The sequence below is a fragment of the Apium graveolens genome, chromosome 9, assembly GCF_009905375.1.
Source record: "Apium graveolens cultivar Ventura chromosome 9, ASM990537v1, whole genome shotgun sequence".
NCBI classification, from domain to species: domain Eukaryota; kingdom Viridiplantae; phylum Streptophyta; class Magnoliopsida; order Apiales; family Apiaceae; genus Apium; species Apium graveolens.
Genome location: NC_133655.1, coordinates 218,224,581 through 218,237,281, shown reverse-complemented (window position 1 = coordinate 218,237,281; position 12,701 = coordinate 218,224,581). Strand labels below are relative to the sequence as shown.

At 28.9% G+C, this 12,701-nt stretch overlaps 1 protein-coding gene across 5 annotated transcripts; it reads right to left on the bottom strand.

The window, feature by feature from the left end:
* Window positions 1–8,088: 8,088 nt before the first annotated feature.
* LOC141682564 (uncharacterized) lies at window positions 8,089–12,354 on the bottom strand. 5 transcript variants are annotated; one of them, XM_074487260.1, is made up of 5 exons: window positions 12,073–12,352; window positions 10,326–11,093; window positions 10,039–10,224; window positions 9,781–9,921; window positions 8,089–8,641 (listed from the first exon to the last, which is right to left on the bottom strand). In XM_074487260.1, exons 1-5 carry the CDS (start codon window positions 12,118–12,120, stop codon window positions 8,636–8,638), a joined length of 1,149 nt encoding a protein of 382 aa, XP_074343361.1. In that variant the 5' UTR covers window positions 12,121–12,352; the 3' UTR covers window positions 8,089–8,635. The 5 variants fall into 5 exon arrangements, with proteins under 5 accessions (XP_074343361.1, XP_074343360.1, XP_074343359.1 ...); XM_074487259.1 differs by having other exon boundaries at window positions 8,091–8,611; window positions 12,073–12,351; XM_074487258.1 differs by lacking the exon at window positions 8,089–8,641 and adding an exon at window positions 8,664–9,655 and having other exon boundaries at window positions 12,073–12,351.
* Window positions 12,355–12,701: the final 347 nt, after the last annotated feature.

The following is a 12,701-nucleotide window of genomic DNA, read 5'->3' as shown; positions in this document are numbered from 1 at the left end:
TATCTAATGTATAAATTTGTAGACTTGGGGTTACACATTACCAAAAATAGATTTTTATTCATCGACAAAAGTATTTAGTCACAAAATTTGTTGAATCAAACTATCTTTCCTTTGAACTAGGAGTGTTAGTTAAAATGGTCAGCGAAAATAATATTAAATTATAATTATGTAAAATTTTCTGAACTTACTAATTTATTTTGATAGAATGGACTATAATGGTCGTCTATATTTTAAAAGTAGTATGTTATTATTATTTTGAATTGTTATAAATTAAATATATTATTTCAATATGATAATTGATGATGTGTAATTTAATTATATATATGTACAGTTTCAAAAATAAGGCTATAATATAGAGGTTGTCTAAATTTTAGTTAAGAGAAATGACCATTGGAATGAATAATTTTTCATATAATTTCTTTAATTTTTAATTATAATATATTTGACAAACTTTTAGTTAAGAATTTTATCCGTCCAAAATGCTCTCTCAAACAATGGCTGAGATTTATCTGATTCAAACTGGGGTCTTCTTATTAAGATAACTTATACTAGTGTTAACGATAATTGTGTTAAGCACAGTCAAACAACCAGAGTTCAGACCTTAAATTAAACATAATGCACTACGAAAGTCAATAATATTGTTGGTTTTAATATCGTATAATCGGGGAGTCTTTTGAGATAGAATTGTAGTAGAATTGTACAGAAAATCAAATAAGATAGAAAAGATTTATTAAGATTAACCAATAACAAAAATTCGTTGACCAAGAGCTTACAGTCGAGAGATGTTGGTATGTCATATCTGTACTTTGGACAAGTATTTTAATTTTTTCGGAAGTGTGTTTAAGAATAGGTTAAATATCAAAGTGTTTATTTAACTGAATGTCATATATCAGTTTATTCATCAAAATTAACGGGATATCATTTGAATCACTAAAGTCATAATAAATTCATACATATACCATAAAATAAATAAAATATGTGCTCGAGAATTAAAATTTATTTTATGGAGTTCTATCTATTTTTCTTAAATCATATTACAACCAAATGAAAATGTATGAATTCTAGTATTTTCTATAATATAATAAGATTTTTTAAAATTTATCTACTATTTATTTTTAATTTTGTAGTCATTTGCTTTATTTAAATTAATATAATTAGTAGATAAATTTTTAAAAATCTCAAAAAATCATCTAAAATACTATGAATATATAACTTTTCACTTGGTTGTAATAAGATTTAAAAAAAATGTTTAGAACTCCATAAAATAAATTTTAATTTTCGAGCACATATTTTGAGGTATTTGTTTGATATTTATTATTATTTTAGTGATCCAAATGATACCCCGTTAAGTTTGATAATTAAACTGATATATAACCTTAGTTAAATGACCACTTTGATATTTAACTCGTTTAAGAATCTACGAATTTTGAGTAATTAGCGTGTGTTTAAAAAACTGAAGTACACCAGGTGTAGTTTCAAATTCATGAAATGAAAACATAATAAATAAATGCACAATCTAAATTATGATGAATAGTGATACAGAGATTAAAGTAGTCTTTCACGCTTAAAACATTTTTCCCCAAAGTATTTCTATAATTAACTTAAAATAAAGTATATGACTTTATAGTAAAAAAAATTACACCTTTTAAATTAGAAAACAAACAAGTACTGGCCTTTTCAAATTTGAAATGAGATCGGTGCAAGTATTATTTAATCATCGAGATTTTCAAATGGTAAATTTTCAAATGGTAATATACAGTAGTTGCGTGATTTTGAATTTAATCGTTTTAGCTCTTGAACTGCTAATAATTGTGTGTTGACGGACACTGTTTACTTGTTCATATGAGATTGAAAAGTTATATTTAAGAGAAATGCAATGATACTTTATCTAAAACGATTTCCTAAAAAAGATATTATATTTTTATTATATAATATGCTTAAGGTGATCTTATCCAAATTTTTGTTATTATGATTCATGTACTACCAATTTAATATAAACCGTTAAATTTTTAAATAAATTGATCATAATAGTTGAATCTAAAATAAATGAATATTCTATAACCAACGATAAGTAATTATTCTAAATTGAATAAAATATCTATACTTTCAATGATTTAAACAAAAAAAATAGGTATCCTAAAATGAATAAAATAATAATAAAATTCGAAATTATTTTTTTTCCAATCATATTTGGTGGACAAAATTTTTAAAGTATCACTGAATTAAACATTATTTCGTGAATTTTGCATGGGGCAGTAAAATCGTCAAAAACTAATTAATATACAAATTTCTTAATATCTGCATATTTGTTACAATAATATTGAACAAACTATCAAAAATAAAATTGTTAGGTCACACACACTGGAGAAGGGGGTTGAATACAGTGTACACTACAATCAAATCGAATTAAGAACACAAGTATGAAACACATAATAATCTTATTAATAAAACAGTATTACAATGAAACCGTTCTCTCTCAGTGATGAACAAATATCACGAGAGCTGCTAGGGTTACGATGAAAAATATCTCGATTAAGATAACACATCTAGTGTAAACCATATGCTTTGTTTATATAGACACACAGTTACAAGATAATCTTCTAATTGATATCGAATATAAGTCTGCATCATAAAATATATCAACTAGTTATATTTTCCTCTAAATCTTCTATTCTTCATAGAATTCTTCTCCATGCATATATCTTCTTGTTTTAGTCGTGATCTCCTTTCTTTTCAATCAGCCGTCTTCCTTATCTGAAAGTCTTCTTAAGTCCTGATATTATCTCCTGATAAATATCTTCTGATATCTTAAGTTCTGATAACTTAAGTTCCGAAATCTTAAATTCTGATTTCAGTATAAATACTGATTTCCAGTTAATTCCTGATTTGTCATGTTATTCAAGATCTGAAAACTAAAAACAAATCACTATTAGACTTGATATCACAGATATATCTAACAAAAATAATAATATATTTATATTAAAAATTATAAGAATAAATATTTTTTTTAATAAGTGAATTTAGAAAACCGTGCATCCATGGATACAAGCCTGTACTTAATAAATTTTAAATACATTCATGTACGACACCCATTTGTGATACCCTGATAATGAGATGGATCCCATTCATATGCGCCAACATATTCCGGTATGCAGCACTCCTCTAAATCTAATTCAAAATCTATTTTTTTTAGACTTTTGTTCCAATATTAAAACATGAAAAAATTCCTATACTTGACGGTAGGGGTGAGCAGAAAATATGTTGACAAAATAATATTTTTAGCCAGGCTGCCTGAGCCGATCAAGGCTAAGGGGGCTATAGCCCCAGTTGAACTTTGATACTAATATTGTAGACTTGTAGCAGGAGCCCAGTTGACAGTTAGCAATAGAAAAATCAGAGAACAAGAGTGTGTATGAAGAATGAACACAAGAGTTCTAGACATAACTTGTTAAATGAGGTAGAACGACGCGGTGCTGATGTAAATTTCCAGGTATATATGGCCCTAGATTTTGCTTATAACAGTTGAATACCCAACACTTTAGTTAAATACTAAACTAACATCATATGCGCTAAATGAATCTGGCCTGCTGTTGTATTCTGTACAGTTGCGATGCGTGATTCGACTACCCGTGTCTGCATTTGGATTTCTGTCCTGTGCCTCCGAATCATGATCACCACAGTGAATACAAAATGTGACATCGATGATCGAACCAACTTGTGCAACACCCATTTGCAAGTCCATGCATTGTTTTAACTCTGCTTCCGACATTGCAGTGCACATATATACTATAAATTACTAAATATAAGCTCCACATTCGTAATTAACTAGTATTTATTAGTATTAGAACATTAATATGAAATTTAGGTAAGGGCCCTTTATTAAATCACAACCAGGATTTTAATAGTATGAAGTATGACTTTAAATCTAGTTCGTGGACGCATTTTTTTTTTTTACTTTCTTTGAACAATTCAAATCTGGTATCGTTTATACAAAAATAGGAGGAATTATCCTATGTTTTTTATTCATGAAATATAAATTATGGCTATTTTGCTAGTTTCATACTTTTCTGATTTCTCTGCCAAAGTCCTTCTTTTCTTAGTTCATAATCCCTCTTTTTAGGAAAATTTAGGGATCATTTGTTAAATATGAACTATAATTTTTAAAATGATACAAATTTTGGATGAATAGTTATATGAATGATAGATGCTTAATATCATTTGACAGAAAAAAAAATATCCGGCTTCTCTGAACAATGTATTTCTATTCTTTTTTCCCAAATCACAAAAAAAAAATTATTTATCGTTATTTTTTCTTTTATCACATGCTATAAAAATTCACTTTGCCTAATTTAAACTCAATGTGAGTCCTTCCGAATAATTAAATTTTTTTATACGTAAATCATATTTTAAAATTGTTATAATAATATATCAGTTTTTTATATTTTCCAGTAACAATCATTTAATTTTATCATTTTTAACGTAGTCACCAACTATAATTTTTTTAATTACAGGTTTGATCCCACAAAATCACTAACTATAATTTCTTAATCTCAATGAATTATTTTTCATATAAAAACTATATATAAACATAAAAGAAGAATTGTATATAAATTATAAATTTAAAACCTCATAATTTTTTAAACCATTAAAAATATGTTTGAAAAGTTAGGGAATATAATTATTGCTTCTATCCAGTATTGTGAAAATCGGTAATTGGACAAGATCGGCAAATCTACGGATTTAGGATTAATAAGAAATCGGGGATTAATCAGAATAAAAATTGTGTATTATAATATTAAATTTTATTAAATTTTATTTTTATGAATATATTAGATATCGATTAACTAATATATATTTATTATATATAATTTTTATAATTATTCATATTTAAATCAATAAAATATTTTAATTCTAATAAATAATTATATATATATTCCAATAAAAAAATCTTATAAGAATTAATCGGATTTCAAAAATTAAATTAATTAAAATTAATAGAAATTAATCGATTAAATAGAGAATTTTAAAAACCTACTTCTAAGTGAAATGGTAAACAGAGCCGGTAACATACAAAAACAAAGAATAAGAGTAATGGATGGTCCAGAGCAAAATTTCAGCATATGTCGTCCAGATATTTCCTGTCGTCCAGGTCAAAATTAGGCAGACAAACAGTCTTAACATATCAATCACTACTCGTTAATGGGTCGTTTACTCAGCAAATTCTGTTATCAGGTATGGTTTCGTTCATTACAAACTCATCTGACTATTTTTAAAATCTGATACCCATTCCTTATACCCGACTGAAATCAGATTTGATACCCTAGGGGCAGGTGGGTTTGAGACAGGGCTATGAGGTATCAAAATAAATTTTATTATTACATTACCTATAAAGTTAAATACAATCTTAAAATATATATCTTAAATATCATATTTAATTTTATATAAGTTATGCTTATTTTTAATTAATACAAATAATTTTATTTACTTTAAAAATTATAAATTAACATTAAAATTTAAATTTATAATAATCTAATAACTTATATTTAATTATTTTTTGTTTGTAAGTTGTATAACAACTTAAATTTGACATATGCAATATATAAAAGTTTAATTCAATCAATAAATCAAAAATATTTAAATAAAACATATTTCATCGATATGAGTTTGGAATAAGGAATCGCGTTAGGCTGGTATGGAGTTGAGGAATCATTCCTGATATTACATGTTTGGTTCGGTGTTGGTATGAAGTTAAATTAATCATTCGGTTTCATCCAGTTGTTAACAAATGATCCCTTAATCACCGATTTAATTCAAATATATCAAATTTGTGGTTATTTCCAATTTAACTCAATTTAATAATTAATTTAACAATTGAATAAAATAAATTATCTATCATAACCAAAAATACTTCTTTTTATAATTTAGTGATATAAATACCATTTTTAAATTTTTTTGGTCAAAATACCTTTCTAATACACATTTCAAGGTTGGATATCATTAATACGCATTTTAAAAATAAATTTCATATATTTTAAAAATTAAAAATATTGCAAAAAGATAAATAAAATAATAACTGAAAAATGAGATACACATTACAACAATGCCCATTACCCTTTCTAGGACAGGTGATTCGCATCTTGTAAATGCATATTACACCCCAACAAAATTTATATTTTTTCTTTTTTTTATTTTATTCTTTTTATTTAATACCCATTTTTAAAATCCGTATTAGAGAGGTATTAGAGATGTATTTTTTAAATGTGTATTAGAGAGATATTTTTGAACAAAAAATTAAAATATGATATTCTTGTCACTTATCCTTAAAAATATGAATTTTTTCATTTAATCGCATTTGTACCAGACGAAATTGATATAAAATTGTAACTTTTTAATAACTAGGTTGATATACATTTTTAAATTAGTAATGAAATTTAATTAAACTGAAAATTAATAACCTTATTTATATATTCCAATGAACTGAATGATGAATTTAATATATTTCTCCTCTTTTTTTTATTATTCTTTTGTTAATTTCAAGTGCTAAATTATACTGCGTATAAATTTGTAGATTTGTGATTATGTAAAATTGAATGAATTTAGTAATTTATTTTGACGGAATTGACTACAATGATTTTTATATTTTGAAGGTAAAATTTTATTATTATTTCAAATTTTATAAATTGAATATATTATTTCAATATGATAATAGATGATGTGTAACATGTATGTACAATTTCGAAAATAAACCCAATATTTAGAGATTGTCTAAAATTTTAGTTAAGGGAAATGAATGGTTGAGATGGATAATTTTTGACATTATTTTTATAATTATATTTATAATATATTTGATACATTTTTAGCTAAATATTTTTATTCATTTTCGCTCTCTCGAATAATTGACTGAGATTTATCTGATACAAATAAATGTCTTCTTATTAATATTTTTATTACCTGTGTTAACGATAATTGTATTGAGCACAGCCAAACAACCATAGTTGAAGTCTTAAATTAAACATAATGCACTATGAAAGTCAATAATGTTGTTGGTTTTAATATCGTATAACCGGGAAGACTTTTGAGAGAGAATTGTAGTAGAATTGTACGGAAAATTAAATAAGATAAAAAAGATTCATTAAGATTAACCAATAACAAAAATTCGTTGACCAAGAGCTTACAGTCGAGCCAGGTTGGTATGTTGTCATATTTCTACTTTTTAACCTCTGTTATAGAAATTGGTCGATTTTTTATAAATCATCGATTAATTATTCGATTTTTTAAAAATCGTCCGATAAATCGTAAATCGGTATTTCAGCCGAATAGTTCCGATTTCCGAAATCTGTAACACTGCTTTGAACAAATATTTTAATATTTTTAGAAGTGTTTAAAATGTACGAATTTCGAGTAATTAACGTTTGTTTATAAAACCTGAAGTAGTATGTGCAGTTTGGAATTCATGAAATGAAAACATAATAAAGAAATGCACAATCTGAGTTATGATGAATAGTGATTCAGAGATTAAAGTAGACTTTCACGCTTAAAACATTTTTATCCCTCCAGTATTTTTATAATTAACTTAAAATAAAGTAGATGACTTTATGATAAATTTTTCTACACCTTTAAATTTGAAAACAAACAGATTACTGGCCTTTTCAAATTTGAAATGAGATGGATGCAAGTATTATTTAATCATCGAGATTTTCAAATGGTAATATACAGTAATTATGTGATTTATGAATTTAATTGTTTTAGCTTTTAAAATGCTTATAATTGTGTTTAGGAGGCTCTTGAAGGACAGTAACACTGTATACTTGTTCATCTCTGATGAAAGGTTAAATCTAAAAGAAATGCTAATCTATAACGGTTTTCAAAAAGGACATGCTTGATAATTTAGAATCTAGCCTACACTCACGTGCGCCCATATTCAGGGTATACAGTATTACTCTAAACCTAATTCAAAATCAATATTTTTAAACTTTTGTTCCAATATCTAAACATAACAGTTAACACAGTTAGCTTGCGAAAATTAATTTGAGGCAAAGCCCAAATGTTTCAACTCTGACTCAAAGATATGGTCATATTTTCTTTGTACTGAGAAGCCCGTTATTGTAGAGTCCACTTAAACATTTTATTGTTATCCTATTCACAAAGCTAGAGGAATTTTGCAGGTAGATCGTAGACATAGCATGTCTTGCTCTTTTTTTTTAGATTTTGACAAAAAAAATATTAGGCAGACTTCCTGAGCCGATCAATGCTAAGGGGGCTATAGCCCCAGTTGAACTTTGATGGTATTGTAGACTTGTAGGAGCCCAGTTGACAGTTAACAATAGAAAAATTAGAAAACAAGAGTGTGTATGAAGAATGAACACAAGAGTTCTGAACATAACTTGTTAAATGATCTAGAACAACGCGGTGCTGATCTGAATTTGCAGGTATATATGGCCCCAGATTTTGCTTATTACAGGTGAATACCCAACTCTTGAGCTAAATGAATCTGGCCTGCAATACGTAATTCGACTACCCGTGTCTGCATTTGGACTTCTGTCCCGTTTCTCCGAATCATGAGCACCACAGTGAATGCAAAATGTTACCATCGAACCAACTTCTGCAACACCTATTTGCAAGTCCATGCATTGTTTTAACTCTGCTTCCGACATTGCAGTGCACATATATACTATAAATTAAGTGTATATATGGTACATAATCCGTTTAATAGGAAACTTAACTTGCAATAATACATTTTCGTATTCACCTGTCTTGATCATTATTAATTTGTTCAGGTTCTATTTACACAAAGATGGAAAAACGAAAATTACAAACAAAAGCTACGTCTCTTTAACAGAGCATATAGGCCTACATTCTGATGCTTGTTCTCCCCACTTATACCTTTATGTTTGATTAAGAATACTTGCTCAAGTAGATTGTAAAGCTTTACTCATTAATTTAGATGTTTATCAATCCTCCAAACTGATACTTATTTACAAAACTATGTATACTTTGTTTAACCCGTACCTCCCTCGCAATTACAGAGTGCTAGAGTACTAACTCCACATAGATATTAGTATTATGTACATAAGTTACAATTATTACTATCATATAAACTCTGACCGGGGCATACAAAGAGAATAATTACAAAAAGCCATGTATATGAACTCCAATTATTAATCCGCTATTTGTTCCGGGATCAGTACTCTATCCTGATGTAAAAAAGGCCCCCCTGGCTAAAACTGTAGAAGATGTACTCAATTCTATGATTATCATATCCAAGATTGAATGGAATAGTTGCATTTGAATGAATTTAAACCACTTATATGTGCAAATATATCCGAAGACTCGAGGGTGAAGGACAAATTTAGCCTATTTTTACATAAAATTGACAAAAATAACCAATTTCTGAAAAATTGACCAACTTTGGCCGATGGAGTATCCAGTTTATATAAGATACCCAACTGGCAGTGGAGTATCCCATATATGAAATACCCAACTACCAGTGGAGTATCTTATATAAATTGAGATACCCAACTGACAGTGGAGTATTGAATCGGCCAAAATTGGCCACTTTTTTCAGAATGACTATTTTTGTTAAATTTTTTCAAAAATCGGCTATTTTTGTCATTTTTCAAGACTCGATCATGTTATCTTCTTCTTTCACAACAACCTGTGCAAGAATCATCATTATTATGAAATCGAACAATTGAAATAATTAATTTTAAAATTATTGCTGCAAAAAAAAAGTGAAAGATTGTCAACTTGTATATCAGTATTTATGTGGATGGTACATACATGAATTGATCTGATATCATTATCTGTGTCTTCTTCATGTGTGCTAGAAGTAGTTCTGGTGAGATCTCCAAACTCATCATTCTTCGCAAACCTTCCTCTGACACGAGGCCGGCTGTCTGCCAGTGTCTTTCGACAAGCATACTGCATGATGAAATGTTACATGATCAGTTTTTTACGCATGAATAAGTTGTTATCAGATCTTAATTGTAATTAGACCTAGTAAATTGATGATATTGTGCACTTATTATTTAAAGATACCTTGATTTTCTTGCTGAAATTCCTCTCGTTCCTTTTCTTCATGTATCGATGAATCTTTTCTTTTCTTTCTTCAACTGAGAGTTTTCCAACTTTGAAGGTAGAATCGTCCAAGCTTGTGATCTCAGAAGGCATAGGATTAGAATTTGCACCGCAATTGACAAGATGTTGGCTCTCGTTGCTAAGTGCCTTTGCACATTAGTAAATAAATTAAAAGATCATATAAGCGATGTAATCAATAAAAAAATTTACAACATATCTTGTTAGTCTACTTGGAGAGGTTATAATACCTGAAGATTGCTGTTATACACACGTAACGGAGGTTCTGTAGAGAAAATGCCACCATTATCTCCTTGATACTCCGATTCTTGAGACTGGAGATTGGTTCCAAGAAACAGATTTCCTGTGAAAATCCCTGAACTTTCGGTGGAAAGAGTACCATTTAAATTACTTGGTAGATAAAAATTTGTTCCCGGATCAAGAAATGAGCACGTTGGTGATGAAGGATGCATCCTCATGTAAGATGGCATTGAAGATAAGCATTCATCTTCATTGAGTGCAGGGAATGGTGGTCCCATAAGCTGAGGCACAACAGGACCATTCGCGTACTGGGAGAGCACTGCTTCAACAGCATTATCAGGAACTCCTATCTGATTTTGCAACAAAGAGATATCAAATTTTTCCTGCTGACAATTTGTGTATTGAGGAACAGAAAGTGTAGTAGGAGAGGAAGAAAAGTCTATGGAAGCAGAGATGTCGTTGTCAAAATCGTCAGCTGAATCAAAGATTATCGAGAGATTGCTAGTGTTGGCATTGTTATCTGTGGTTATTGGTGGAGGTGCACTATTAAATGTTTTGTTTGCGACATTGTTAGCTATGCTATCTGAAATTTTGTTAAGTTCTGGAGCATTAAAAGGAACACTGGTTGTATACGAAGAGTGCTCTTCGTAGCAGCAGTTTGAACTTGAAGCAACTTCAGAGTTTTGTAATGTTTCCGGAAACAATTCAGATTCACAAAACTCCAGAATTTGAGCACTTAGAGGGCTCGAAATCTCTTCCTTCATAACAGAACAACAAATCAATTCATAATACATTGCGTGTTTGTTATATAAGCGTAAATAGGTAGATTATCTATGAATTTTGAAGGTTAGAAAGGCCAAAAAGATAAGGTAACATGTTGAATAGTACAAGGGAAGTAGAGAAGTTTAATGCAAATATATCTTGTGCCAAAAATAGAAAAACATTTGGAACTTTATAAAGAGCACTAAAAGAACTTTGTTGTTAGACATGTAAATTGCTTCTTTCAATTTGATTGAATAAACGAAGAATCAAGAAAGACTGGAAAAACTTAAGGTGTACGCGTGATTAAAGCAAAATATTCTGTAATAATTTGGAAGATAAAATGGAAATTGAGTTACAAGGGGAGTTGATGATCATAACAACATTCTGCAAATGTGGGGTTTGAAAATGACTGGTTGTGAGTGCTAAAGTTTACAAGATTGAAACATCGCCAAGAAGCTGATTCCGATAGGGGCTGCCGTGCTTGACTAATGGTGATAGTCACATAAAACAGATAATTGTTAGTGTTTTGTATGATCAAAACATGTAATTCAGATATGCCTGTCCTTCTCCATCCTCGTAATTATCCTCATTCTAATTCCATTTTAAGTTGAAATGATTCTCTAGAAAATTGAAATCTTATATGATTAGGGATTAAAAAACCAAAGATAAATGCAAAAGATAGTCATTTAGACCATGATTAACACCCCAGCCCCCCTTCAAAAATCATGAAATAATTTAGGAAGTTCATGTCAAATGGTTACTCAAATTACAAAACATACACACATGCAAGACCGGAAATACAGATCAAAACATGCACTACACCTCAGTATTGAAATGAACTCAGATTCGATACTCATTATATATATATATATATATATATATATATATATATACCTTGTGTAAGAAAAACATGCAGCTCATAAAATTTATAGTTGAACAAGAATTGAAAAAAGATGAAGAACTGAAAAGCCATACAATGGGAAGTAGTCCTTGTTCGGAATGATTCACCACGTCTTGTAACATTGTTTGCTTATTATATATGATCCTCAAAGGGAAGCTATATATATATATATATAAGTAGCTTAGTAGTTAAATTCTAGGAATAAAGGAGCCATAAAAATATGTCATTTCTCCGGGGATTTGCATATATCTCAGACTGAAACCAAGGAATAAACAAAGAAGAAAGTGCATAGTTTAAATTAAGAAATATTACAACAAAATGTAAGATTAACAAGTAGAAAGAAGATGGATAGGAACTATTTTAAGCATGGAGGATGTTAATAATGGGTTGTCAAATAGATTAGAGAGACTGTTAAGTTATATAAAGGGGGTGGGGTGGCCATTACATTTTTTGTATAGTCAACCCTAAAGACTCGCGTTGCCACTCTTTTGCGTGATATTTGCCTCCGTGTCATTTCACTTTTGTCTTTATCTAACTTTTCTGCTTTCTAGTGACTGCCTAACATAACATTACCTGCCTGGCACCCTGCATGCATGGCTGGAATTTTTGGTAAATGGTACTAATAAATATACTTCCACATTGGTCATAATTTTTGCTGCTTCGTTTAAAAGTTTACTTTGCTGTTAAAAATTATTGTATTATT